Source organism: Naegleria gruberi (genome assembly GCF_000004985.1).
Source record: "Naegleria gruberi genomic scaffold NAEGRscaffold_8, whole genome shotgun sequence".
Lineage (NCBI taxonomy): Eukaryota > Heterolobosea > Eutetramitea > Acrasida > Naegleriidae > Naegleria > Naegleria gruberi.
Window position 1 is genome coordinate 52013 of NW_003163319.1, and position 27215 is coordinate 79227.

General features: G+C 32.8%; 12 protein-coding genes across 12 annotated transcripts; 5 read left to right on the top strand and 7 right to left on the bottom strand.

Annotated features, from left to right (window-relative positions):
* Window positions 1-13: 13 nt before the first annotated feature.
* Window positions 14-1042, bottom strand: NAEGRDRAFT_63780 (uncharacterized protein; the record flags this gene model as incomplete). Its single annotated transcript, XM_002680789.1, has 2 exons — window positions 14-658; window positions 737-1042. The coding sequence occupies 2 exons, from the start codon at window positions 1040-1042 to the stop codon at window positions 14-16; spliced, it is 951 nt and encodes a 316-aa protein (XP_002680835.1).
* Window positions 1043-1355: 313 nt separating this feature from the next.
* On the top strand, window positions 1356-2783 carry NAEGRDRAFT_63781 (uncharacterized protein; the record flags this gene model as incomplete). The annotated part of the gene is made up of 1 exon (XM_002680630.1): window positions 1356-2783. The coding sequence occupies one exon, from the start codon at window positions 1356-1358 to the stop codon at window positions 2781-2783; it is 1428 nt and encodes a 475-aa protein (XP_002680676.1).
* Window positions 2784-2820: 37 nt separating this feature from the next.
* NAEGRDRAFT_63782 (uncharacterized protein) lies at window positions 2821-3165 on the bottom strand (the record flags this gene model as incomplete). The annotated part of the gene is made up of 1 exon (XM_002680790.1): window positions 2821-3165. One exon carries the CDS (start codon window positions 3163-3165, stop codon window positions 2821-2823), a length of 345 nt encoding a protein of 114 aa, XP_002680836.1.
* A 192-nt stretch (window positions 3166-3357) lies between these two features.
* Window positions 3358-3918, top strand: NAEGRDRAFT_31151 (uncharacterized protein; the record flags this gene model as incomplete). Its single annotated transcript, XM_002680631.1, has 1 exon — window positions 3358-3918. One exon carries the CDS (start codon window positions 3358-3360, stop codon window positions 3916-3918), a length of 561 nt encoding a protein of 186 aa, XP_002680677.1.
* A 978-nt stretch (window positions 3919-4896) lies between these two features.
* On the top strand, window positions 4897-7145 carry NAEGRDRAFT_78561 (homeobox protein PKNOX1-like protein; the record flags this gene model as incomplete). The annotated part of the gene is made up of 1 exon (XM_002680632.1): window positions 4897-7145. The coding sequence occupies one exon, from the start codon at window positions 4897-4899 to the stop codon at window positions 7114-7116; it is 2220 nt and encodes a 739-aa protein (XP_002680678.1). The 3' UTR covers window positions 7117-7145.
* NAEGRDRAFT_31102 (uncharacterized protein) lies at window positions 7132-9136 on the bottom strand (the record flags this gene model as incomplete). Its single annotated transcript, XM_002680791.1, has 3 exons — window positions 7132-7975; window positions 8015-8913; window positions 8978-9136. 3 exons carry the CDS (start codon window positions 9134-9136, stop codon window positions 7132-7134), a joined length of 1902 nt encoding a protein of 633 aa, XP_002680837.1.
* Window positions 9137-9537: 401 nt separating this feature from the next.
* On the top strand, window positions 9538-10844 carry NAEGRDRAFT_78562 (von Willebrand factor type A domain-containing protein; the record flags this gene model as incomplete). Its single annotated transcript, XM_002680633.1, has 1 exon — window positions 9538-10844. One exon carries the CDS (start codon window positions 9538-9540, stop codon window positions 10789-10791), a length of 1254 nt encoding a protein of 417 aa, XP_002680679.1. The 3' UTR covers window positions 10792-10844.
* A 15-nt stretch (window positions 10845-10859) lies between these two features.
* On the bottom strand, window positions 10860-12635 carry NAEGRDRAFT_63787 (uncharacterized protein; the record flags this gene model as incomplete). Its single annotated transcript, XM_002680792.1, has 1 exon — window positions 10860-12635. The coding sequence occupies one exon, from the start codon at window positions 12633-12635 to the stop codon at window positions 10860-10862; it is 1776 nt and encodes a 591-aa protein (XP_002680838.1).
* A 104-nt stretch (window positions 12636-12739) lies between these two features.
* NAEGRDRAFT_63788 (uncharacterized protein) lies at window positions 12740-13662 on the bottom strand (the record flags this gene model as incomplete). Its single annotated transcript, XM_002680793.1, has 3 exons — window positions 12740-13318; window positions 13393-13451; window positions 13518-13662. The coding sequence occupies 3 exons, from the start codon at window positions 13660-13662 to the stop codon at window positions 12740-12742; spliced, it is 783 nt and encodes a 260-aa protein (XP_002680839.1).
* Window positions 13663-15463: 1801 nt separating this feature from the next.
* On the top strand, window positions 15464-16292 carry NAEGRDRAFT_31110 (uncharacterized protein; the record flags this gene model as incomplete). Its single annotated transcript, XM_002680634.1, has 6 exons — window positions 15464-15561; window positions 15605-15740; window positions 15779-15863; window positions 15904-15960; window positions 16008-16024; window positions 16164-16292. 6 exons carry the CDS (start codon window positions 15464-15466, stop codon window positions 16290-16292), a joined length of 522 nt encoding a protein of 173 aa, XP_002680680.1.
* A 6089-nt stretch (window positions 16293-22381) lies between these two features.
* NAEGRDRAFT_57125 (uncharacterized protein) lies at window positions 22382-25820 on the bottom strand (the record flags this gene model as incomplete). Its single annotated transcript, XM_002680794.1, has 2 exons — window positions 22382-24175; window positions 25018-25820. The coding sequence occupies 2 exons, from the start codon at window positions 25818-25820 to the stop codon at window positions 24169-24171; spliced, it is 810 nt and encodes a 269-aa protein (XP_002680840.1). The 3' UTR covers window positions 22382-24168.
* A 290-nt stretch (window positions 25821-26110) lies between these two features.
* On the bottom strand, window positions 26111-27109 carry NAEGRDRAFT_63792 (uncharacterized protein; the record flags this gene model as incomplete). Its single annotated transcript, XM_002680795.1, has 1 exon — window positions 26111-27109. One exon carries the CDS (start codon window positions 27107-27109, stop codon window positions 26111-26113), a length of 999 nt encoding a protein of 332 aa, XP_002680841.1.
* Window positions 27110-27215: the final 106 nt, after the last annotated feature.

Sequence of the window (27215 nt, forward strand, 5' to 3'; positions counted from 1 at the left end):
TTATTTGAAGAGTTTATTCTAAAGGTGAAATTGGACTAGTGACATAAACTAAAAAGTCACAATCTTTCAAACTTCCAGAACAGTAAGTTGCTGCAAAGTAAGCACCTTTTGGAGTTGGAGGAGAAAATGATAAATTGTTCTTTGAAATTTCAAATCCATAAATGAAATGAGATCTGACAGCATCTAAAAGTTTAGAAGCAACACCACCTCTTCTGTGTTCTTCCTTAACCCAAATTCTATTTACACCACAATAAACATTTACACTCCTCTTATCATCCCATGAAAGAATTGATTTCTTGTCATCATATGCTGAATCAATACTTGTAGTTGACAAGATGACATCCAAATTATTTGATGGACAATTTTCATCTTCCACAAATGAATTAGAAAGAGTACTTTCATTCAAATCCTTCTTTTCCACAAATGAAGGATGAGCTTTACTAACTCTCTCTACAACTACACAACCCATAATTTCATCATTTTCTGTATTAATATATAAAAACATGGTATGAGTAGATATTGAAAATGGTAATGTACATTGAAGTGAACTTGTATCAATAAATTCAACAATTTGTTCTGCCTTCTTATGAAGAGCCTTAGGTGATTGAGCATTAATTACAATAATCTTATTTGGATAATCATCTTCCTTCACATTATCCTAATATTATAATATAATATCATAATAATGAATCAATCAATAAAGATCAATACTATTCAAATCATTGTAAAAACATACTTTTGATGTAACTTTGTATTTCATCAACTTTTTAAAAGATTGACAAAATTTGTTATGAACCTTTTCATCTTGAAAATCACCATTCATATAAACCATACCACATGATTTACAACGATTACTGGTAAAACTCTTCTGTCCACAATCCATTACTAATTGTTCATACTTTTTCATCTTTTTAGGTTTACTAATTTTGGAGGAGGAAGGTGCAGAGAGTATTTCATGGAGAGGATCAGTGCACTTTGGTGCAGCACTCTTGGAGATGGTAAGCTTCTTACCTGTACCAAACGAAAGAGTAGCTTGTTTCATATTGAGAGAAGCAGCAGTTGTTGCTTTTTTTTTAATTTGAAAATGTAACGGATAGAAATTTGGATCCACCAAAACTGTCATCAAACGCCTTGCCAATATTTATGTGGTATTGATAATAAAACTTATTCATCGGAACCAATCAAATCAAATTCCATTATTTTCATCCTTCATATATGAATTTAATATAGCTTGTTTTAATTTTACTTGAAATGTTAGCTCCATCAAATCAAGCCTTCATTCAAATTGTTCAATTTCTTTGATGAAATTAAAAACAAAGCTTGGAAGAAAAATTTCCAGCAGTACGATAAAAAAAATGAAGTCACAATCAGCAGCACAAAAATTGAAAGCCAAAATCAACAAGGCTAAAGAAGAGAAGAGCAACAAGCAACAAGAACAACAAGAAAAACCTGCTATTGTTGCTCCTCCTAAAAAATCAACACCACCTGTTGTTGAAAAGGCTAAACAACAAGCTAAAAAATCAAAGCAAGAAAGTCCCGAACAAGATGTAAAGGTTGCTAAAACTCTTGTTGAAAATAATACAAATGATAGCCCAATTCGTGAAGTAATGTTTGAAGTTTGTACAGGTTCATATGATTCTAGATTTGTCGGATTTTGTTATAGATATTTTACTAGTAATGATCCAAAATTCGAAACAGTACTTGAATTACCACAAGCACAATTAATTAAATTCTCTGAACAACAAAAATTGAAGGAACAACCATTAATTACAACAACATTCGCAACAAAACCACACGCAGGAAGTATCAATCAATTATTATCAACAAAGAAATATGTTATTACAACAGGTTATGATGAATTGGCTTTAGTTTATGATTTAGTTACAAGAAGAGAATTGAGATCTATACCTTTACAACAAGGAAATATTCTTGATGTTGGATCATTGAAGGATCAATATACAGCTTTTGCTACTGCTAATGGTGTCATTTCTTTACACGCAGGAGCTAAATATTCATTCACACCAATTTGGGAAAAGGTAGCTCATAAGGGACCAGTTGCTAGTATTGCAATTCATCCTTCTGGTCGTTTACTTCTTTCAGTTGGTCAAAATGATAACAAATTGAGAGTGTGGGATATGATTAAGGGTAGTTTAGCTTATACAGTCAACTTGGGTAAACACAGTGCTGAAAGAGTTAGATTTTCATCAGCAGGTAATCATTTCTTTATTCATTACAGAGAAAAGGTTGTTATACATGATACTGAATCATTAGAAGTTATTTATACACTTGCTCACGAATCAAATGTTACATATTCAATTTATGTCGGTAATGATTATGTTGCCACTGGTACACAAGATGGTAAAATCACTATATGGGATTTGGAAAATGGTGAATGTTTACAAGTTTTGGATTTGCACGAAACTAGAATCAAATCTTTGGATGTTAAGGAAGTTAACGTTGGTGAATATTGTCTTTGTGCTGTTTCATCTGATGGTGGTTTATCATTGTGGCGTTTATATTTGTTGGATGAAGAAGTTCCTCCTGCTTTATTATTCTATGAAGTATTTAATGTAAGATTGACAAGTTGTTGTTTGTGGACTCACTTTGCTTCTGAACATCAACAATTTATGAAAGAACGTAAACTTGCCTTACAAAAGAAACTTGGAGTTGAAGGTGACATGCAAGAAGATGAGATGATTGAAGATTCAGATTCAGATGATGATTATGAATATGTTATGGAAGGAGGTGAAGAAGAAGGTGATGAAATGCAAGATGATGAATAAACCAATTCCAATAATCATTTTTACTATTTACAATAATTTAATTTTTAAAAAATTCAGGATGTAAATCCTTATTAGGATAGAAAAATGGCGTTATCTTGAGTTTCTTTCCTTCAAATTCCTTCTCATGAAAAAAAGCTACTTGTTTTCTCAAATTTTTAGAAAATGTTTTAAATTGAACAACAGCATATCGGGTTTGTGTATTTTGTACCATTGTAATTCCATTAATTTGTAAATGTAAATTATTACTCGTCATGACAAAAAATTCCTCAAGTTTACTCCTCATCACTTGATCCTCTACAGAGAAATTTTCGGGAAGTCCCTTCACCACAAAACTACACGGTGCTCGAAAAGTCTTTACAATTGCTCTAACATTTGGTGGCATTTTTTTTTACTTTTTTTAGGCTTTTTTAAAACATGGCCAATTTTTTCAATGTTTTAATTTACTCAACCATAGATGAAGAGGAATTAAGGATGCAATTAAGAATTACAGATTTTTGTAACAGATAGATTCAATTTCAAAATGGAGTCATAAAATGGATCTTGGAACATTGTTCTTCTTTCACCAATCAAAAAAATGTCATCATCATCAGCCACTTCTTCTTCATCAACATCATCGGAAAAACAATATTTGTGTGATGCAACCAAGTATTCTAAATTCTTCTTCTTCTGGAATGAAGAAACCTGTTTCTCTCAATGGGTCAAAGCACCAATGAAAGTAAATGATCAAACCTTTTCAAATTGTGAACAATTCATGATGTATCAAAAGGCTTTATTATTCAATGATCAAGAAATTGCCAAGCGAATTTTACAATCCACAAATCCAAAGAATACAAAAGCCTTGGGAAGAAAAGTTTCAAACTTTAATGAAAAGATTTGGGAAGATAATAAGGTGAGAATTGTTTATGAGGGAAATTATGCAAAATTCGCTCAAAATGATGATTTGAGAAAGGATTTATTATCGAGACCTGATGTTGAATATGTTGAGGCAAGTCCATATGATAAGATTTGGGGAATTGGATTGGAAGAGAAGGATCCTAGAGCAAAACAAAGAAATGAATGGCAAGGTCAGAATCTTTTGGGAAGAATTATTACCCAAGTTAGAGATGATTTGATGATGGCTGAAATGAATAATTAAAATTTTAAAACTTGTTGTTACTCAGTTATTAATATTATTAGAAATTTCATCAATTCATGACATTGGAAAGGTTTAGTCCAATAATGATAAGCTCACCTGGGTTTAGTCCACATTCAGTATTGGCAATTTAAAGTCTTATGTTGAACAAAGACCAAATTAATAAACTCCTCCTAATAGCCATCCAATCATCATCATGTACAATTTAATTCTCTCTTTCCATCCCAACCAATGGAAAATTCAATATTCCAACCACACCACACCCCAAACTAACAAATCTTCATCATCAAGAACACAAAGAATATCGGAATCATTAAATATGAAGGATCCTTTCTTGTTCTTCACCAATGCACTCTCATTCTAAATAAAAAGGAAGAACAAGAAATCAACTACTTGGAACAAACTAACTTTAGCCAACCAACATTTTAATTCTTTAGTTCCAATCACACCCAACAACACACAGGTTCATCATCTATTGAATACCGCTATCACAAGAAGAAAAGCAAAGGCTTGTTTTGTCTTTCAAAAATATTTTAAAAAACTTTACAAAAAAACGTTTTTCCGTTAGCTAGCTAATTGGCGCCAAAGTCAATCACTCAACCACCAAGGTCTTCATCTATCGTCCAATCAATTGTCATAAAAAAAACCGAAACTTTTTGCCTTGTCAAAACCCTTTGAAAACATCATTTTAACTGTCATTTATTATTATTACCTGACAGTTAATTAGAGTTGTGAAGAATCTAGAAGCGATATTCTTTCTTCATATCAACCATCAATCTATTGAATATCATCACCCGATATAATATTATTTATTAATTATTCATCATCATTCATCAAATAGATTGTTATTCATCATCATCATCATAATACTACAGCATATAGCAATAATAATATTATTCTTCTACTTCTACTTCATTGAATATTGGTCATTAACTTGTTCTCAATAGTATAAATAAAACTAAAGTATAAAAAACTAAAAGGATGACACTACCAAATAGATTAGGATACAATTCTAAACAACATGCTTTACAGAAGAGATATCTTCAACAACAACAGCAACAACAAACACTTGTTGCTGCTCATCAATTTGCTGCTGATCCAAATTATGCAGCACTTTCTCAACAACAATTAAGTTATGGAACTCAAATGCAAGCTAATCAATATGGAGCAGCATTTAATAGTCAACCACATTATCAAGCACAACAATTACAAATGTTTAATAATCAAGCAGCTGCTGGTATGATGGCAAATCAAGGAATGATGCAAACTCAAATGATGTCTCCACAAATGTCACCTGCCATGTCTCAAACAAATCAAATGATGCCTTCTCCTGCTCCAAAGAAATCTAAAAAGAGAAAGAGTCAAGCAGCTAGTTCAAACGATGTCAGTCAACAAACTTTTTCAACTCCAGAAATTCAAAAAAAGAAGAAACCTAAAAAGAAAACCGAAACTCCAGAAAATGAAGAAAGTTCAGCAAATATTTCTTCAACTCCAACACCACCTTCCATTCAATTTGGTAATTCAGGTATAATCAAATCACCTAAAGTAATTAAGGAAGAAATTACTCAAATTAATGAAGTTTTTGAAAAGGCAATTGTTTCTCTAATTGACAGATTTAAAAATGTCAAAATTAGAGAAAAGACACATTTATTTGCCATTCAACCATCTTTATTAACTTATAAGGAAGAAGAAAAGTATAAACCTAAGGAAGAAGAAATTATTACAACATTTCCTTCAAATAATGCAACATCTAGTCAGGATGGAGGTACTGAAGAAGGATCAGCTTCTACTTCAGTTGCTCCACAACAATCTCTTTTCAATGCAACTCAACAAGTCAAGCTAATTCAAAATTATCCAGTATTTTCTGTAAATAGACAAAATGATGTATCATTGATTGATAATTCACAATCAACATTGCAAGAAGAAGAAAAGAGTAGAAGAAGATTATTCTACAAGGATGGTCAATCAGAATATTTAACCTCAGAAGATGTAATTGATGAAATTGTTCGTGATACTGATTGTTACTTTAAGAGAGAAATGTTAATTCATAATGGATTGAGTGAAACTCAGAATAATATCATTTCATTCCTTCACGCTAGAACTATTCAATTCATTGAAAATAATAGATCAAAATTTGAGAAATTCCTTTCAAGTGCTGATAATGTAACTCAATTGACCATGTTTTTGAATCAACATGAAGAATTCCAACCACTCATGCATCAATTACGTTCTGTTATTGAACATGCAGGTCATATCTTTGAAGAAAGGACAAGAGAAGAAGCATCTTCAATTATTTTACAATCAGGTTCAACAGCTGATGTTACAGATGAAGCAATTGATCAATTCCAATCAACACAAGATGATATGAATCAAGACAAGAATGTAGCTCTCATTGAAATGACACCTAGAGATATTTTACTTGTTTTCCTTGGTAAAGATGCAAATAGTGAAAGACATGAAGACGTTACAACATTCTTGGACAGATTCAAAGAACTTCAAAAGCAATACAGAGTAGAGTGTAGTTATATTGATGATGCCTTAAAGAAATGGCAAGAAACTTTTGAGAGAGTGTTAAATAATCAATCATCTTTCAGAGTTGTTAGTTTTGAGGAAAAACACAGATGTAAGAAATCACTTGAAGCTCGTTTTGGTTTAATGAAACAACTCTTGAAGGACAAGTATCTCACAAAGATTTTAAGTACACAAGAAAATACATTGATGAGATCAAAGAGAAGAGGCAACCTTCCAAGACATGCAACCAATGTTTTGAAATCATGGTTATACTCTCACTTCCTTCATCCATATCCAACTGAAAGCGAAAAGAAAGATTTGTGTATGGAAACTGGTCTCACTCTCACTCAAGTTAACAATTGGTTCATTAATCAACGTGTGAGAACTTGGAGACCAATGTTAGAATCCATGTTAGATGGTGATCAAAAGGATAAGGCAACACCATCCTCCTCCAAACCTCAAGAAGGAAAGAAGAGAGGAAAGAGGAATCAACAATCACCAGTTCAGCAACAACCAATTCAACAACAAATTCAACAACAGGTTCAACCCCAAATGATGAATCCAAATTTAATGGGAATTCCAGATTCGATGGGATCTCCAAATTATGCCTATGCCAATTGGTCTTCAAATCAATATGGTGATCCAAACTTTCCATTTTTCCCTGGTGATGTAACAGATGAACAGCAATAATTGTAAATAAATTTATTAAACATTTAGGTAAACATTACAAATCATAATCCAAACAGCTTGAATATCTTCAGGATATGTGAAAACTTTGACTCGTAACCCAAACCTCACTCGGTCACCAATACATTCTAAAATGGATTTAAAGTTCTTATGTCTTTGACATGTATTGATAATTCGCTTAGCAGATGTATGGTTGACTTGGATTGGAAATGCTCTAAAAGTATGTTTTGGAGGAATTATATTCTTAATGACCTCATTGAATTCGTTCATTAATGTGTTACTTGATGAATTGCTAACATGTGAAATTTCGTATGCCTGCAATGAGGTTGAAAGAACATAACTCAAATTATCATCCCATGATGTATTTAATCCAAGATCTTTTCTCAAATCTCCTATTGCTTTTTTGAGGGTAACTTCCAAATCTTTTTCAAGTTGTGTTGAGTTCATTCTTGGAGGGATGAACGTCACCGAGTCGAGCTTCTTTACCAGTGATAATTTCATTTGACTCATACTCTTCCACAATGTTTCATTTTCCAAATCAAAGGCACAATCACTCACGTTATCAGTCTTTTGAATATTTGCATAATAGCTGTTGTGGTTGAAAACACAACCAACGGTAAGTAATTTGTGTTTGTCAGAATGATGTTCGAATCTCTGCCCTGTAATACTATTCCAGAATGTAATTTCATTGTCTTTTGATCTTGTCATGACCCAAATTTTGGCTCCTTTTTCATCTGTACCAACACAAACATATGCATCCAAACTGAACCCTAAAAATAAGGAACACAATAACAAGGCATGATTTTCCACATCTCCTTTTTTCTTTGCCAAGAAAGCATGAGGACTCCACCAAATTTCCTTACTATGGAAGTTTAGAATGAATCAGGCATTAAAAACTTACTTTGATGTTGCTCCAACAGCACTGTCACTATGTTCATACGCGAACAGAGAGACAAATCTAGCAGCCTCAGAAGGAGAATTTATCATTCTGTCCGCTCTTAGTGGCATTAAAAAGCTAACAACAGGAATGCTGCTTCCGTCCTCTGTCTCTGCGTAGAGTTTCACAATTCTTCTCTTATGAGAATCTCTAATCTGACTGAATTCTTCAAACCATTGTTTGCAATACATATAAAACTCTCTTTCTGCTTGTAGATCTCTATTTCTTTCGATACTCAATTGTTGAGATATTTCGTTGGCCGTCACAAAAGAGTTTGGTCTAGGAAGTAATTCCAATCTGATTTCCAAAATACCTTTTGAAACTTTTGATTCTATTCCAGATCCACCTCCTAATTCTATTGTCATTAAAATTACTCCTTTCTTTAAAACTCTTCTCCATTCTAGTCTGTGACCACCAATGTATTTTGTTCTTCCTTCACTGTCCACTGAAAGAATAATGATATCAATAGGAGTGCTAATTTGAAGAAGGGCTCCAACACCATCATCAGCATCCTCTTGTTGATCTGTGAATACATTTCTAATGTTTTCAATTTCCAAATCTATTATAAAATCTTCCTCAAAAATTGGATTGCAACAACAAGACACAGGTTGTGATACAAATCGTTGATCCTTATAATTTAAAAAGCAAATCATCTTTTCATCAGTTTTTACATTATCATCATATTCCATGAAAGCATTTCCTCCTAGTAATCTCATATGTAAGATTTTGTTTTTCTTTAAATCTTTCTTTGCGTTGAGTGCAACTGTTGAATCCTTATTAAATACTGAAGTTTTGTTTGTATGTGAATGCAGAGATTTGATAATTTCCTCAACAACTCCTCTTTCCTTAAGTGATTGAAGAACCTTTTAATACAAATCGTCACCACAATGAAGAAATAAATAACAGCAATTATTGTATGAAACCTACATGCTCTTCAGAGTGCACATCATCCGATCGAGTCGGATCCAAATTCAAGTAATCCGAGAGAATTTCTCTTATCTGATTGTATACATCTTTGGTTCTTAATTGTTGGTCAATGATTCTTCTCAAGTCTTTGATTTGTTCTGGTGAGACTTGTTTAAACATTTTTTTGTACTTGTTTTGGCGCCAAACAATTCCACTCAAATACAACATCTAGCTTTGATTTCATCATCAGTATACAATTAATTATTATTTAATTGCAATTTGAACTTAAGTTTAGATTAGGAAACTTCAAATCATAAAGAAATAATCGCACCCAGTATTCGGATCATAACCATCCAATTTTTCAAATCATGTTTTTTATTGTTTTGTACCACGCCAAGTTTCTACTATTTTAGTATGATTGTGGATGGTAAAGCATTAGGAAAGTGGACGTACTTTTATTTAACCCCTCCTTCAGCTATCCAGTGCCCATGTAACTTCTCAAATCTATGATACATTCCATAGAGCTTTTTTAAATCTCACACTCAACCCTTTTACAAAAAACATTTTGAAAAAAAAACAGTATGAATAGTCGTTTCTTATTAACTATTGTTTTATTGAGTGTCTTTTTATTGGCATGTGGTATTAACCAAACACATGCAAGAAAGCTCCCAAGAGATTCACTTGTTTACTATGAAAAAGTTGGTAATCAACACAGAGATTCAGTCATTCAAAGATTGCGTCAATTGTTCAAGGAATTATCTGATCAACAACAACAAATTGAATTGTTAGCTGATAGTCAATCTGATGATGATTTCCCATGTCCATCTCCATATGTTAGAAAAGATGAAGATGTTAATGGTTTTGTTGCCAAACTTCAATCTATCAAGTGTTTAGATGACAAGTTGGTTGAATTTGATACTTATATCAAATCATCTGCTATTTTGTTTACTGTTAGTCAATCTATGAAGATTATTGAACAATTTAGCAAGATTTTGTTTGTTAAGAAGCATGTCACTACTCAATTGATTAGTCGCTTGTCAACTCTTACTGGAAGTGAAGCAGTTACTCTCTTGAAGACTGCATCTGATTCTACATTGGAAAGACTCAAGTTATTGGATAATGTTAAGACTAACATTATTGATATTCAAACATCCAAGGCAACTATTGTTTCTTCTCTCTTTGACGCTGAAACCAAGACTAAAGCAACCGAAAGTTTGGATCAAGTCAAGTATCACGATTGTGTTTTCGGTTCTATCAGCGGTGATAATATCTTGTTCACTATCGATACTAGTCCTTCCATGGATTACAAGATTGCTCCAGATTCCAAATTCTCTCGTTTGGATTTCGTCAAGAAACATTTCGAATTGGTTTTGAGAAAGTTGACTCCAAACCAAAAGTTCAACATTGACCTTTTCAATAAGGATGCTAAATTGTTATATTCTGAATTCATTCAAGCAACTCCTGAAAACATTGAAAAAGCAGTTCAATATGTCAAGAATTCCATCCAGACTAGTTCTTATACTAATTTGGAAGCTGCTATGCGTTCATCCTTCTCTGCATTCCAATCCAAAGATTCTGGATCTAAAGTCGTCTACTTGTTGAGTGATGGTGTCCCAACTGCTGGTGAACAAAATCCACAAGCTTTGATTAGAATCATTGATCAATTATCTCACTATTCCAATGTTAAAGTCAACTCAATTTCTTTCAATATGGGTAATGAATATAATAATAAGCAATATCAAGAAACTGACTTGGATAAGAATAATGCTGCTTTGATTTTGAGTAAGGTTGCTGAAGTCACTGGTGGTGTTTTCAAGCGTATTCAACAACTTTAAACATTATGTGGAATAGATTAAGTAGATTGTGAAAATAAAGCAATTTAGTATTTACCACAACTTGAATGTTAATGTGTACACATGCGATTGTTCGTAATCCTATCTGTTTTAAATTTGTTATAGTTTACCATGCACATGGAATAAACATAGTGTCCTTTCTTCTGGTTTTGGACCACTATATAAAAATAATCCTCAACGTTTCCAATAACTTGTGTTTTGTTTCCAATCTTTTCCTTAATATTATCTTTAAGGGTATCTTCTAAAAAATACTTGATTGACCAATCGATATCTGAGTATCTCCACGAATCGAAAACATTTGTAAAGCTTAAATATTCCCAGTAATCTGTTGCACTCAAATCATCAATATAATTAATAAGTCCATTTAAATAATTGTAATAGTAGAAACTTGTTGAGAGTTTAAACTTCCTTCCTTGATCCATAAAAGTAACCTTATTTTGTAATTCACCAATTGTTACAAAATAGGTTGAACATGGATTACTAATTCTTCTCACATCAATTTCCAACATGCCATCATATCCAATTCTTTTAGAAACTTTCCACATGATCGAGTAGGGATTATTATTTGTAATAAATTCCTCATTCTTCTTTGCTATTAAAACATAGAAAGTATCAATAAATAATTTACACTCAAAACCTGGATCCATATTTTCATAACACAATTTCAATTCATAGATTGAAAAGTTGCAATACTTTTCAGAATCAATCAGTGCTAGACCTTCTTTCATTAATGGTTTTGTAATATTTGTAATGTTTGCTGCAATCACTCTACTACCAATTTTCCAATTATTGAAATGAATTGGAATTATTGGATAATTTCCATTCTTTGGAATGTTGTTATTATTGACATTTCCATCAAAAACAAATGAAATACGATAATTATCTTCAAGTAATAATGAAACATAATCTCTAGTATTGAAAAGCAAGACATCCAAAGTGTTGCAATCCCAATCACAAGCTGTTATATAATGAGAGAGCCATAGTGGTAAAGGATCTTGTAAATAGGTGCAATCTTCAAAACACTGTATGTCATCTTTCAAGTTATCAATGAATAGAAATTTCTTTACAATTCCATCATTATTAGGTAATTTACCAAGTAAATAGAGTGAATAAATATAGCATTCACTGGTAGAATCTATTCTTAATTTGGATTTGTAATATTGTTGCATTTGTGAATGAAATTTAAATTGTAATTGGTCAACTACAATTTTAGATTCAAAAACATGTTTACAAAATTCAATTCCACTCACAAGCGACACTAATGTCATTACATTCTTTGTATTATCTACACAAACCATGAAAGGATAATAAACAGCAAATTGAACAGATGTTTGATTAATAAAATTATTCGAATCTAATTTGAAATTCAACTTATTGGAAATATAAAATTGCTTAATTGATCCCATTGCCTCTCTTTGATAAGGAATAAACTCACATTCCTTATTGAGTGTAATTAATTTTCTTTTTCTATTATTTTTCTTTTTACATTCCTTTTTTAAAAGTTGATGAAATAAATTTCCATTTTTAGAATCATCACGAATAAAATCCAATTTAATTTCATCAAATTGAGAATAAATTGAATCGTCGGACCCGAATAATTCTCTATATTGTTCATTCAAGTTTAATCTTCCACTTGTCGAATTTAAATAACAAATTTTAATTAATGCATGATGAAATGATGAAGTTGATGAAAAGAAAGTTGAATTCCAATAATTGCATACAAGCGAACACGATTTAAAAAGTGTGCTGACATCCAAGTGAGAAAATATGATCAATAACACATAGGGATCATCAATGTGTGAAATTGATATGGTCAATTTGTGCATTTTTTTGAAATAGTTTTTATCTAGATGGTATTCGAAGAAATTATAAGATAATGCAGTTCATACGAATCCAATTGATATTTCAATCCACATTGTTACTTCTTTATTTATCTAATCAAAAGCAAACTCATAACAAAACCAACAGTAATATAAATAATCATTACTAAGGAGAAAGTAGATGAAGATTCACTTTCCTTTCTATCCATATAATCATAATAATTGGATGGAAGTGGAGTAATGTAATCTGGAATTTTTCCAATCATTTCAACAGTCTTACTACATGAGCTAGGTGCAAAAAAGTCAACCTTCATAATCTTGGCGTCATTATGTCTACACATATCATCCAATCCAGCTGGTCTTGGAGATTTAAAGTTGGTTTTGGCAAATAATATACTACTCTTATCTCCTTGTTTGAAATTGTAATACTTTTCGTATCCAGTTCCAGACATAACCAATGGTCTTTCAAAGACAATATTAATATTGGATGAGGTATTAGTGGTTCTCGAATATCCTGCTCCTTTGAGTTGAGGAACAAGCTTATCAGGAATAGCATCGGAACCAGCAATGTATTCATGGAAGTAATGATTATAGTAGACATCTCTGTATCCAACATAGATTAAGCTGTTTAGCATTTTGGAATTATCTACACCTCCATCAACTGGAACTGGATCTAAATACTCATATCCCTATTTAATAATAGTAATATTTAAATATTAAAATTGAAGAAATTAATAATCTAAATAATTAATTATAAACGTACACTTCTGAATCCGATGCCAGCCCACCCATTAGCAGCATCAGTAAAAACAGCTCTTCCATCTATCCATCATTTAATAATAATATATTAATTTCCAATCTTTAAATACCATCAAATATTAAACCTACAAATCTTTGAATCCTTAATCGTCCAGAAGAAGTAATTATTATTGTACTCCACACAATTCTCATACACAACATCAGCATCAACAAACAAAATACTTCCGAGCAGGAGGACTATCACCACAGCTGCAAATCCCAATCTAAGGCTCATCATCAACAGCTAAGATTTTTTCTAAATAAAAGAACAATATTTTCAGAGGGGAAATCAAGATAAGGTGATCAGTCTGATCTTACGGCGTTTTGAAACGCCCTTAAACATAACTAACTGTTGTATCGGAGGTTTTTGAGAAGATCCTCGAAATGAAATATTTCTTCAGGTGGTTATGATCTGACATCTAATCCATTATAATAGATAATACTTGTACGGTAACAATTCCATTAAACCTGATATTGTTTCTAATAATTTTTCAGTTTGTTGAAGTTCGAATAAACTTATCCTTTAGAGGAAAACAAACACTCAAATTCCGAGCCAATGAGTAGCCCACAAATAGATGAATCTTATAAATGTTGTGAAATATTCACACAACCCATTCGATATCTCAACATCAGTAATGTAACATTCTTTGAAGATTCCTCCAAATTGACAACTTTTTTTGCATGAAACACCTTCAACCTCGCAGGGATCTAGCCGCAAACTGGATTTGGCGCGGTTTTGAAAACCAATTAAAATCCTCCTCGAAAAAATGTCCAAAAAGCAAAGAATGGATCCACAAGGTTATCTCTTGGCCACTGATGAAATATCCGTTGTCCTATCATTCATCAATGATCACAAGACATTAAATAATTTATCATTGTGTAACAAGGCCATACACAGTCAAATCGATCACATTGTGAATGGTTTGGTAGAAAGTCCACAGAAATTAATAGATTTTTGGAGAAGTAAATCGATTGATCCTGTTCTTGCATTCACCTATTTGAAGGAGACAAAAATCAAGTTACCATCCTATTCAGAAACTTTATTGAAATCATGCAATATGCATGTTGATTTGTTTTACAAAGCTTTCAAGTAAGTAGTTGTAGTATTGTTAATCATTATTTCACACATTTTAAAACCAAAACCTACTAAAATCATGATAATGAAACAGTCGTTGTCCAGGAGGAAATGTTGATGCATTTATTCTAATGTGGAGACTTTTATTCACACATGATGAAGGACTCAAAGTTTGGCGTTGTTCTGCAAGAAACTGGGATGGCTCTTATTATGCATATAATCCATTTTGGAGTGAAGAAAAGAAGCCAAATTGGCCACAACTTTTGAAATGTATTATGAAGCAATCCATCAAGCATAAATCAGTTCTTTTCACCGAATTGATTCCTGAATTTGATAGTGATGAGTATGATACTGATTGGGCTCAAGTTCAAGCTCAAGTTTTTGTTAATAATGCCAAATTACTTGATTTTAAAAAGAAACTTGTAACAAACAAGAAGGAAAATACTAATCCAATCAAGACAGCTAAGAAATCTAAAAAGTCTAAAAAATCTGATACACCAACCTTAATTGACCACTCCAATCCATTAACTCTTCTAGATGAAATCAAAGAATTTTGTCAAGTCAAACTTCCTGTAAATGAATCAGATGATTTTGAAGATGAGTATGGATCCATGTCAAAATCTGGAAAGGAGTTCAGAAGAGGTGCAAAATCAACTAGTCTTGCTGAAAATGATGGTGATTGTGATGACGATTATCATGATGTTTTTGCATCTCATTTGGAAAATATTATTGAGAGAATTAAAAAGATTGAACCAGTTCCACCTAAACAAGTATTGAATCAAGATGATGATGATCTAATGATAATGAAGACAATGATGAAGAACAAGATGAAGAGGAAGAGGATGAGGATGAATAAATCATCTTGAATTTTACTGTATTTCCAATAAATACAAATTCAAACAACATTGATCTTGCAACAATTAAGTGGTTGTCAATTTTCTTTCAAGTTATTATTAAAAAAATGAATAAATTGCGTTCTGTTGTGTCAAAGAAGAAACAACGTTACCAAAAGGAAGGTTTTGACCTCGACTTGACGTACATTAGTGATCGTGTCATTAGGTAAGTTTCTACTCGAAAGACAATAGTTTCGAATAAAGAATAGTATGGGTTTCCCTTCAACAGGTGCAGAAAGTTTGTACAGAAATCCTTTGGAAGAAGTAAAATCCTTTTTCCAGTCCAAACACGACGACCACTACAAGATTTATAATTTGTGTTCGGAGAAGAATTATGATCCTAGTGTATTTTCGAATCGTGTTGCTAGGTAAGTTTCGAATAGAATAATAATAGTAACACCTTTTATAGATTCCCATTTGATGACCACAATGCTCCACATTTTTCATTAATTTTGGATTTTTGTGAAGGTGAGTTTAAAGTTTCGAATTGTTTGATGGAATTGTATAGATGCTTGTCGTTACTTGATGGAAGATAAACAAAATACTCTTGCTGTTCACTGTAAAGGTAAGTCTAAATTGCTATGAATTCATTCCATTGACATGTGACTTTAGCCGGCAAAGGAAGAACTGTATGTTTTTCTAATAGTATTTGAAAATTAATGTTTTAACAACAAAAAATATCCATTAACAATTATCATCAACACACAACCGATATTTCATCATCAATCATACCAATTATGTCATTGCACAAATTTCTCTCTCAAATAGGGTACTATGGTTTCATCTTTGATGATTTATACTGGTTTCTGCTCAACTGCATCCGAAGCTATGGAATTATTTGGTAGAATCAGATGTAATGATTCTAAAGGTGTGACTATTCCTTCTCAGAAGAGGTAAGTTTTGATGCATTTTTCTTCATTTACTAAAGATTTTCAATGTTAATCATTCGATCATTGTGAAATCTCTGAAATAGATATGTTCAATATTTTGAGGAATGTGTTGTTCATAGAGGAATGAGATTTCCAACAAAAGATGCGAAAATTACACTCAAAGCTGTTCATATGAATTCAGTTCCACACTTTGATAGAGATGAAGGAAGTGATCCATACTTTGTCATTCATCAACCTTTCTATGATAAGGAAACAAGAGATAATTATCGTATGGAAAAGTTATTTGATTATTCGGTAAGTTGATCATTTTACATAATTTGCTGAAATTCACACAATTTGTAGCAAAATGAAAAAGTTAAACATTTAAAGAAGGGAGAGGAAGTTTGGATTAAAAATTTGAATATTGACCTTTCTGGTGACTTTAGAATGATTTTCTATGATATGGATAAAGTCAAGAAGGATGAAAAAATGTTCATGCTTTGGTTGAATACAAACTTTTTACACTTGCACCAACCTTACAATTCTTCCAATTCAATTCCACATAGAAAATTTTTGGGTCCTAATGATATTGTTGTTAGAATTCCAAAAGTTGAATTGGATAAAGCTGTAAAAGACAAGAAGAATCAAGCATTTGATGCTGATTTTTATGTTGACTTGATTATTGAAGTGAAGGAACCAAGTCAATATTCTGAACCACACAAATTTGTGTACAATACACCAGACAGTGGAAAGGAATTGTTTGGAGAAATTCAACAATACGCTAAAACTGAAGCTTCAAGCAAGGAAAAGGAAAAAGCCAGAAAACAATACGAACAAGGTAGAGAATTCTTTGCATTGAAACAATATTCCAATGCTGTTACATCTTTCTCGAATGCTATTTTGATTGATAGTGGATTTGAGGAAGCTTACATGTCAAGAGGTTTAGCTAACATGAATTTGAAACGTTTCCCTGAAGCAATTTACGATTTCACAACTGTTTTGAATATTCTGGCTAAGGGAACTACAAGTTTGGGTGAAGATATTCCAATTCAAGATAGTATTACAATTACTTTAAGAGCATATCACTCCAGAGGTAAATGTCATACTAAAATGAAGGAATATGAATTTGCCATCAAGGATTATGATAGTGCCACTTCAATTTTAGAACATGCTCAACATATTGGAAACGATGGATGTTCTACCACTACTGTATCCAACAATAATCACTCTACATCTCCTTTCACTGATTCACTCTTCCAAACATTCTTTAGAGTTTATCTCGATAGAGGTCTCATTAACGATGCTCTTCAAAAATACTCTGACTGTATTATTGATTATACTAACTTTATCAAATATATGGATCCACTCTCTGAATCTCTAGTTGTTAAATTGAGAGAAGGTAAAATAACTGCAAACAAGTATGAACAATACTTGTTTGAATTGTTCCAAGCCTTTTACAATAAGGCAATTGCTATTGGAAAGGTCGATAATTATCCTAACAAGGAAACTCAAGTATTCCATGACTTGAACAAGGCAGTTGATTATATTGAAAAGATGTCTGACCCAATTAACAGTCCAGATGCTCTAGTATTTGGTCAAGTCTACCTTGCCAGAGGTGATAGACAAACAGATAAGGAAGCTGCCATTAACGATTTCCTTAAATGTCTCTTATATGATAAGACTAACAGGATAGCTACAAAGAGATTGGCTGTTTTACTCTATGAACAAAAGCAGTACAAGAGAGCTGTTCTCTATTTTTCAAAACTCATCAAGGATGAACCACAAAATGTCAAAATGCTTACCAATAGAGCTATTTGTTATTTAAAATTGGAACTTTATGAAAATGCCATTGTTGATTTTAAGGCAGCTCAGAATTTATCACCTGATACTATGAATTTATATGTACAATGTGCCAGATGCTACAGAAGAAAACACGAACTCTCAGACCCAGCTCAAATACCTCAAAAAGAATTGGAAGATTGTGAAATTCAATATTCAACAGCTATTGATTATCTTCAAAAGAGAAAGAAGGCAGCTACTCCATCCACTCCAAGCACACCAACTCTCTCTTCATCCTCAACTATTAAGGACGATGATCTTAAAACTCTCTACTTTGAACGTGGTATGACTAGATTCGCTCTGAAAAAATACGAAAGTGCTATTCTCGATTATAGTCATTGTCTTGAACTCGACCCAAATCATTCCCTAGCTCTCTACAATAGAGCTTACACTCGTCAAAAATTCTTGAAACAATACGACAAGGCCATCACTGACTATGAACAAGTTCTGACCTTCAATTCATCTGATCTAAAGGCACGTCTTGAAAAGGGATGTTGCCTCTACTATTTAAAGAAAGATGAAGAAGCAATTATGGAATGGCAATTAGTATTGAAAAAAGATCCAAACAATGAAGCTGCCAAAGTGTATCTTTCCCAATTAGCTAAATAAATATTCACTCCATTTTAACTCAATTCAACAAAGTTTTTAAAAAAAAAATCAACAAATTTTCTCGCTTTTTAAAAATAGAAAAAAATGAATAAACGACTAGAGGAATTTTCTCCTAAGCCAGTTGTTCGGAGCAGTAGAACAGCTGCTGCATCATCAAGTAATAGTAATATGGATGCTGATGATGATCAATTAATGGTAATTGATGAAAAAATCCTTCAAGAATTTAAACAATTTCACTCATCAGAAATGATTGAATATAATTCTAAAAAGTTTATTGAAAAGTATTGGAGCAATACACAAGAGAAGAACGAAAAGACCATGTATTTGGTAACCTTTTTACGTGATGTGATATATAAAGTACCAGAACATGAAGAAAAGGAATTACAAGTTTCGGAGAGGACACAAACAAACAGACAAAGATTAGAAGATTTGTTGGGAGGCTTGACCGGAGGAAATACTCCTACCATTAACAATTTTATGCAGCTATTGTCTGGATTGAGAGATCAACCAATGCCCATCACTACTTATTCTGAAGTTATAGTAAATCCTGATGAAACGGTAGAGATTGGATCCGATTGGTTGTCTTGCTTGTTATGTTATGGACAAATGCAAAAGGAAGCACAGTACAAGAGAATATTAACAACAAATAGAGGAGTTTGTGGTAAAACTTGGACAGTTGGACAAATTGCATTCAAATGTAAAACTTGTCAGATGGATCCAACTTGTGCTATTTGTGAAGAATGTTTCAAGAAGGGAAATCATGAAGGACATGATTATTCCATGACTAGAAATTCTAATGGTATGTGTGATTGTGGTGATGTTGAAGCTTGGAGTGTATCAGGTTTTTGTTGTGATCATACTGGAAGAAGTGATCCTCTGGCCCACTTGACCCCTGATTATTTGGAACTTTTGAAAGCCATCACCAAAGGATTATTCTCTAAAGAGGGTGTCATTAATAATTACATTCGAGAAATTACAACCAAGTACAAATCGTTAAAAGATGAAGGTTCCAGAAAAAAGTCATTCCAACTGCAAACTCTCTACCAAAATTTCAAACAAGTTCTAGAAACTGTTTTGGAAAATTTTGATTCATCACCTTGTCTCAAAAAGTTAGCATATTTGGAACTTAAAGAGTTGAAAAAGGGATCGACGTCTCTAGATGAAATATTACTGAGCATACCATCAATGACTCAACCAATCAAGTATTTGTATTCTGATATCTTTATGTCTTTCATAACAGACATTGATTTTAAAACATTTTTCTCGGAGAGATTTATTGCTCATTACTCCATAATTATTGAAGACTACAAGGAATATTTGAAAACAAAAAATAAGGAAAATCGTGAAGATGATGAGAGAAAGTCAGTCCACATCTCTTCTCTTTCTGTTCAGCTATTAACTACTCCAACCGTAGCTGCCCACTTGATAGAAAATTGCAACTTGGTCTCAGTTCTTTTAGATACGTTAATAGAAACTGTAGAGGATGAATCTATAATGGATGAGACTAGAAATAATAGATTAGTTTATAATCCTGAAGCCAATTCTAAAAAAGTAGAAGCTCTGTATCATATCATTTTTGATATTAACTATTGTGTTATGCATCAAAAATTCAGTGATCATGTTTTACTCAATGAAGATTGCTACCACAAATTTTTAACATTCCTCTCCTATCTTCAAGCAACAATTGATATTAATAGAAAAGATAGCGATGACTCTCAATGGTATACGGCCTTCAATTTGGAGATGGGTACTTTACCTAAAATCATTAGATCCATTACCAGTTTTATCGAAGGATATGCTAATGATTCAAAATATAAGACTATCCTCCGTCAATTAATTATGAATCTCAGCAAGATCATTTTGGATGATAACTTTGAAATTGAAACAGATGGTACTGTAAAAGTTAATCCATTCAATATTCCAATTACATACAACTTACCATTGCACAGGTTTGCAACAACCATATTCAAACAATTAATGTCAATATTCCCAACTGTTTCTCTCAAGTCATCTATTTCTGAAATTTTAGAACAAACATCACCAAACTCGCCACAAGTAACAAATCAATTCTTAATACAGTTACTTGAACAGCCACTCAAAATTTTTGTTACTTCAGCCCAAATTACTGCTAGACTTTGGCAAAGAAATCATGAACATAGTAAGTAATTTAAATTTGAAAATCTTAAGATCAATTTTTCCAGTTCTTGAGCAATCTTATAATTATAATTCTGAAGCTTTTGGTGATTACACCTATTGTAATGACATATTCTTGATTCAAATTATTAGTGGACTCATGGATAATCATGATTTAATATTTAGAACACTTATCAAAAAGTTCAACAACTCCTTGGATGAATTGAAATTGTTTACCAAGGAAAAGCTAAAAGAAGATGAAGATAAAAGATCCATTTTGGAAGAAGAGTTTGCAAGACTCTTAGTTTGCATAAGTACCAACAGAGTATTTATGGATTCAATGAGCAACTTTGATATTTGTAGAAAATATGTTCTTCATTACTTGTTTACTGAGGAAAAATGCAAATTTTCAGATATTGTTTCGGCAGTTCCAAAATCCTTCAGAGCAGCTGGTATTGATCTCAAAGTTATTGTAAACGAAGTTGCTAATTTCCACAAGCCAAAAGGATCTCACGATCAGGGTTATTTTACTGTAAAATCAAATTATTGGGATGAATTGGATCCATACTTTATTGGTATGAGCTCTCAATTATTTTATCAAGCTACAGAACAATACAAGACACAAACAGGGCTAAAACAACCTCCACCAATTTGTCTGGAAAAGCCAATATTTGCTGCCAATCAACAACTTGAAAGTGGGCTTACAGGATTAATGCTCAGTAATTCACTTTACAAGATAATTTTCTTTATCATGTATAGAACGATAATTTGGAGAAAGGATTCTAGCCAAGAACAGTTACCAGCTTTTGTTCTTCATTTACTCTTACTCTCACTGAATCATGTTCCTACTGGTACAGCAGAAGTTTCCCAAATAACTGTTCCTTCTAAACAATCCTTGCTCTCACCAATTAATAGTTATTTGGACATTCCATTTAAAGATGGTGAATCTCCAGTCAAGCTCATTCTTCGACCAATAGAAGATAGTGAAGGCAATGAATATTCTATCATTAGAATGCTTTTCGAATTTGGAAATCAAGGTGAACTTGTTAATAAGATTTTCAATAGATTGATTGAATTGAACGAAGCTTGTGATAAAATTGTTGTTGAGGCTAGATTAAAGAAAGAAAACACCAGTAATAAGGAAGAGAAGGAAGCCAAGAAGAAGAGAGCTTTAGCCAATCGTCAAAAATTGTTGGAAAAGATGAATGCCAGTCAGAAAATGTTTGCCCAGAGCTTGGAAGAAGAGGAAGACACTGTTGACGATTCCGACAAATTGAAATGTGCCCTCTGTCATGACCACAAGTCACCAGAAGGAAACGAGTCTCTTTCTCTCCTCTGCCAAATTGTTAACAACCCATTCCCTCAAATCACTAGAAACAAGGAAAATGTATCCCTCTTTGGAAATATTAGAAACAAACCAATTGTTGATATTGGAGAATTAACAGAAGCATTTGCTGATGTCAATAAGGAACACAATGTTCAAATTAATTTCTGCTCTCATGCTTGCCATGCCGATTGTTTTGATAGATACTATACAAATCTTGTTCAAGAAGAATCTAGACGAAGAAGATTTAAAGGTTTTGGTCAAATAGATTTGGAAAGTATGGAAATACTCTGTCCAATTTGTTCTAGAGTGGCAAATTGTCTCTGCCCAATTGTTTCAAATCATGCCAATTTGCTCCAATCATCCAATTCTGTATCAACAGAATTACCATCACTTGAAACAATCGCTTCATTCATGAAGGATATTAAGGTTAAGGACAAGGCAGAAGATGTGAAAACTTCCACTACTCTTTCAACTATTTGTGAGAAAATTATTAATAAGAAGAAAGAAGACTTGGGTGATACTCTCGATCCAATGCCAGTTGATATTGAACCTTTTGAGTTGATTGATTCGGCATACTTTTCCAATACGTTTAGTTCGGAGATCGCTGTAGAGGAAATACTTCAAAGAAGTCAACCACATTTACAAGTATTGCCTGAAGCAGTCAGAAAATCCCTCAGCCACGTATTTGGTCTTCTCATTTCATTCCAACAACTTAATGAAAAGAATAGAGGAAAGACTCTTCAAGAAATTAATGCAGTAGTTGGTTCAATGATGGGCTTGAAATCCTATGCAAATTTGAGCCTTTATGATGAAGGATTTAGAGAAAGAAAGATGTATCTTCCATTCTTGAGTGGAGACATGTTTACACTATTTGTGAGGTTAACAACCTTGCTTTTCTCATCTGAAAGAAAGATGGATTCAGCAATGTTCAGAGATTTGTTAATGGTATTCTATACATCACATATCATTCAGATAATTATGCAATGCAACTTGAGACTTCAACAATCATTTAGTACAGGCATTCCATCTATTGATAAGGAAATCTCCACAATAGAGAATATTCCAATATTTGAAAGATTTGAACTCAGAACCCTTGAAACTGACATTATTTTATCTGAAGATGAAATTGCTAAAATGTCCTGCGGTTTCTTAAGAAGAGTTGCTCTGTATTATTCGTTACTTTTCCCAGAAGAAGAAATTCCAACCTCAAGCTCTGAACATGTAAATTTGACGAATTATCTCCACCTTCCAACAGTAGATAACCTTTTGGTAATGATTAGAGAATCTAACCCTTATTCTGAGTTGATAACTAAATGGATTGATCAAGTTAAATTGTCCATGCAAAGTCTTTCAAAAGCCCTCAATGAAGAAACACAAGATGAAGATGATGAAGATTTGTATGCTAGTCAAGCTGATTCTTTGATACCTTGCTTTGCAACTCCAAAACCTTTCAGCTTTATTGAGCTACCAAGATTATACGAAGATCTCATTCTCAAGCATAACAATGAAAGATGCCCACTCTGTTCCAAGAAATTGGAAAATCCTGCCATTTGTTTAATCACTGGAGAATTAGTATGGCTGAAGCAATGCACATGTGAGAAGCACATTTGTGGTAAGCTTACAAGATATACCAGGGAGAAATATTCTGGATTTGGACTCTTCCTTGTTATTAAATCATCGAGAATTTTGCTTATGCACGAAAGTAGATCAGGAATTTTGCATTCCCCATACCTAGATAGTCATGGAGAAGAAGATAAGAACCTTAAAAGAGGTGTTCCTTTATTCTTCCACAAAGAAAGACTCGATGAAAACATTCAAAAGTTAGGAAGAATGAATTGGGATCATGATACCATCATTTTGGAAAAATGTTCTAATTTGCAAACTCATGTTTTGTAAATCTAATTTATTTTCGATAAATTAATTATATTTTGTTCCTTTGAACTCTTCTTCATTTTGAGTGCTACTTTGAATATTTCCATACTTTCTCTCATAAACTCTAAAGACTGCAACAATAGGAACAATGTAAATTGTTCTCATCAAGAAGAAGAGATAAACCAAAAGGTAACCAGCTGTAATTCCACCTCTTACACCAAGATCACTAATGTCAAGAATTTTGAGGGTAGCACTCCAAAGAATGAAAACAACTGGAGCCATAATAACAACAAGCAATACCTTAACCCAGAATAATTTTGGTCTAAAGTTGGCAACCTTTGCAAGTGGATGTTCTTCACCTGATTTGGAGATGAATGGCTTTTGTTCTTTCTTAGTCTTTTTCTTGGCATCTTGGCTTTCCAAATCGACAGCATCATCGTCACTTTCTTCATCACTAACCATTTCTACTGAATTAGTGGAAGCTTGTTGCTTATTACTCAAGTCAAGAGTTATTTCAGCAATAATAAACTTGTAGAAGAATAAAAGTACAACTGAAACAGTTGATGTCACCCAAGCATAACAAATAGTCCATCTGAGGAGAATGTCCCATTCATTTGATTGAATGGCATTGAAGAATAAAACTGAAATAAATGAAGTTAATGCCATCAAAATACAAGATATATATCCGATTCCTCTAATCTTTGAAGAAGTATTCATATTTGAGAAAAAAACTCTTCTCAAAAAGTTTCCACAAAAACCACAAGTGAAATCGTAAAGAGCAGACTTGTTGAAAAAGCTTTGTCTTCCAATAAAGTTGAAACATAGAGCAGCAACAATAATTGGCAAGATCAAGAGGAAGAATGGTGTAAAGTCAGGTGTGATTGATTGAACTGGCAATCTATTAAAGTAAGAAACCCATTCTTGACTCAAACCAAGGAATGGATAAGAGTACCAATCCCAAGGTTTGACATACAAGTTATAGTTAATGATTCTCATACCTTGATTAACCATGTAATCCCAACTTGGCCTGTATGTATAATAAAGAGGTTCAAATCCATTCCAGTGAACTGGTAATCTAACAAGACCATCTGCCTTGGTATTACCCTCTTCAAGCATTGTATCATCAGCATATTCCGCAATTCTCCAATTATAATAAGTATTCAAGAAAGCTTGAGCGTTTCTATCGTAGGCCTTCTTGAGAACCTCTTCTTCTCTAGCAATCATATCATCAAAAGTAGCAATACTTGGTTTAATAGCCATAAAGAAGGTATCCAAGTCATCAGGAATGGTCATTGAATTTGTTCCGCAAACCTTTCCTTTACACTTGAATAAACTATCAATATTACGTTTAACTAGAACGTCTGTACTCAAGAAGATGACATTGTTAAAGCCATACTTTTCCAAATACCACAAAAAGATGTATGGGTAAATTTGTCCCTTTGATGAAGGAATTTCATGAATAATAGTAATCTTGTCCTCCTTAAGAACTTTCTTACTTCTCTCGCTAACTCTATCTGTTACGATTGCAACAAATGGATGGGTTGATTTAGTCTCTCGTACGCTTTTATGAATAACACGTACAGCAGCTAAATGTGAATCATCATCAAGTATTGTTACAAAGGCTTCTGATGATTTTTCTGTTGGTAAATTATCAATTGGATAAAGTAAACTAGATTGAGTATTTGCTCTCACAAATCCCGAATTTAAAACTACCACTACAAGAGCAAGACACAATAAAATTGTATATAAAATCGATGAAGTTCTGGGTATTATCATTTTCCCACTATACTAATTAATAAAAAATTATTAATGGCCAAGTTGTTCGTATTGTTGTTGTTTTTAAACGTTTCTCTCGTTTCCGTTGTTGTTATCTGTTAGCAATCGAACAAATTTTCCTTTACCAACTTGGCGCAATTTTTTTTTTAAAGTATTTTGGAACGTTGGCTTGCAAACGTTCATAATCCTAATCCAACTCAGCAAGTTGATGACGAATGGAAAAGTGCAACGTTCGAATTGGATATGGATTAATGAGCGAAGGAAATGTTTAAAAACTATGGGCTGTATGGTCAATCACGATTATGGTGTGTTTTATGGTGTTGATGATGGTCAAGTACTTTTTCATTCATGGATTGGAAATTCATTTGGATGGAATGAAGGAGAGCTAGTTGTGCTCTTGTTCTGATGAGATTGTGTTGTGGATAGGTAGTTTTGTAATAGGTATCACCGTTGATGTAATCTGTTAGAAATCTCAATGCCTGCTCAAAGGTAATATACTTGGCACTGAAAGCTAGATATTCAATTTCGATATCTGTGAGGAATTTGTAACCCTCAGAGAGATATCCATTGGTAAAGCTTTCGAATATGTCCATTTTGAGATGAATGTTTTGAGTATTTGGATCATCTTCTGTAGATGTGTTACAATACGAACGAATGGCATCTCCAAAATCATTCAATACTGTACTGCACATTACAGTGTCAAGGTCAATTAAGCAACATGCCTTATTGGTCTCAGTATCGAATAAAATATTACTTAATTTCGTATCGTTATGAGTAATTCTCAGTGGAATTTTGTTACTTTCTACCAATTCCCAAAAATCAATCATTTCCTTTCTATAATTTTCCACAATTCCAATTTCATCTTTCACTTCCTCCAATCTGTTAACAATATTCCTTTCAATGGCTTGATCAAATTGTTCAAATCTGAATTTAATATTGTGAAATCCAGGTAACACATCCTTAATAATGCATTCTCTATTTTCATAGGTGATATTTCCATGGCTCTCAGAAACCAAATCAGAAAGCATATTCTGGAATTTTCCAATCATTTTACCTCCTTCAAACGCCAACTCTTCCGAATCAGCCTTTTCATGAGTAGTGGTATTTTCTATAAACTTAAACATGGTCCAATATTGAGAGTTTTCCGAATCTTGATTCTCAATCAATTTGTAAAATAATTTTCCATCATTGATGGTAGGAACAATAGAAAGAGTCTCCCTATCCGGATTTCCTCCCAATTTTGCAATTTTCCCTCTCAAATGTTCAATCACGAGGGAAATATTATTCATCATGAGTTGAATGTTTTTAAATATTTTGTGATTCTTTCGTTGGAGAATGTATTTATTGTTCGGAGAGGGAATGTTAAGTTCTACCAGATAGGTATCATTGATGAGT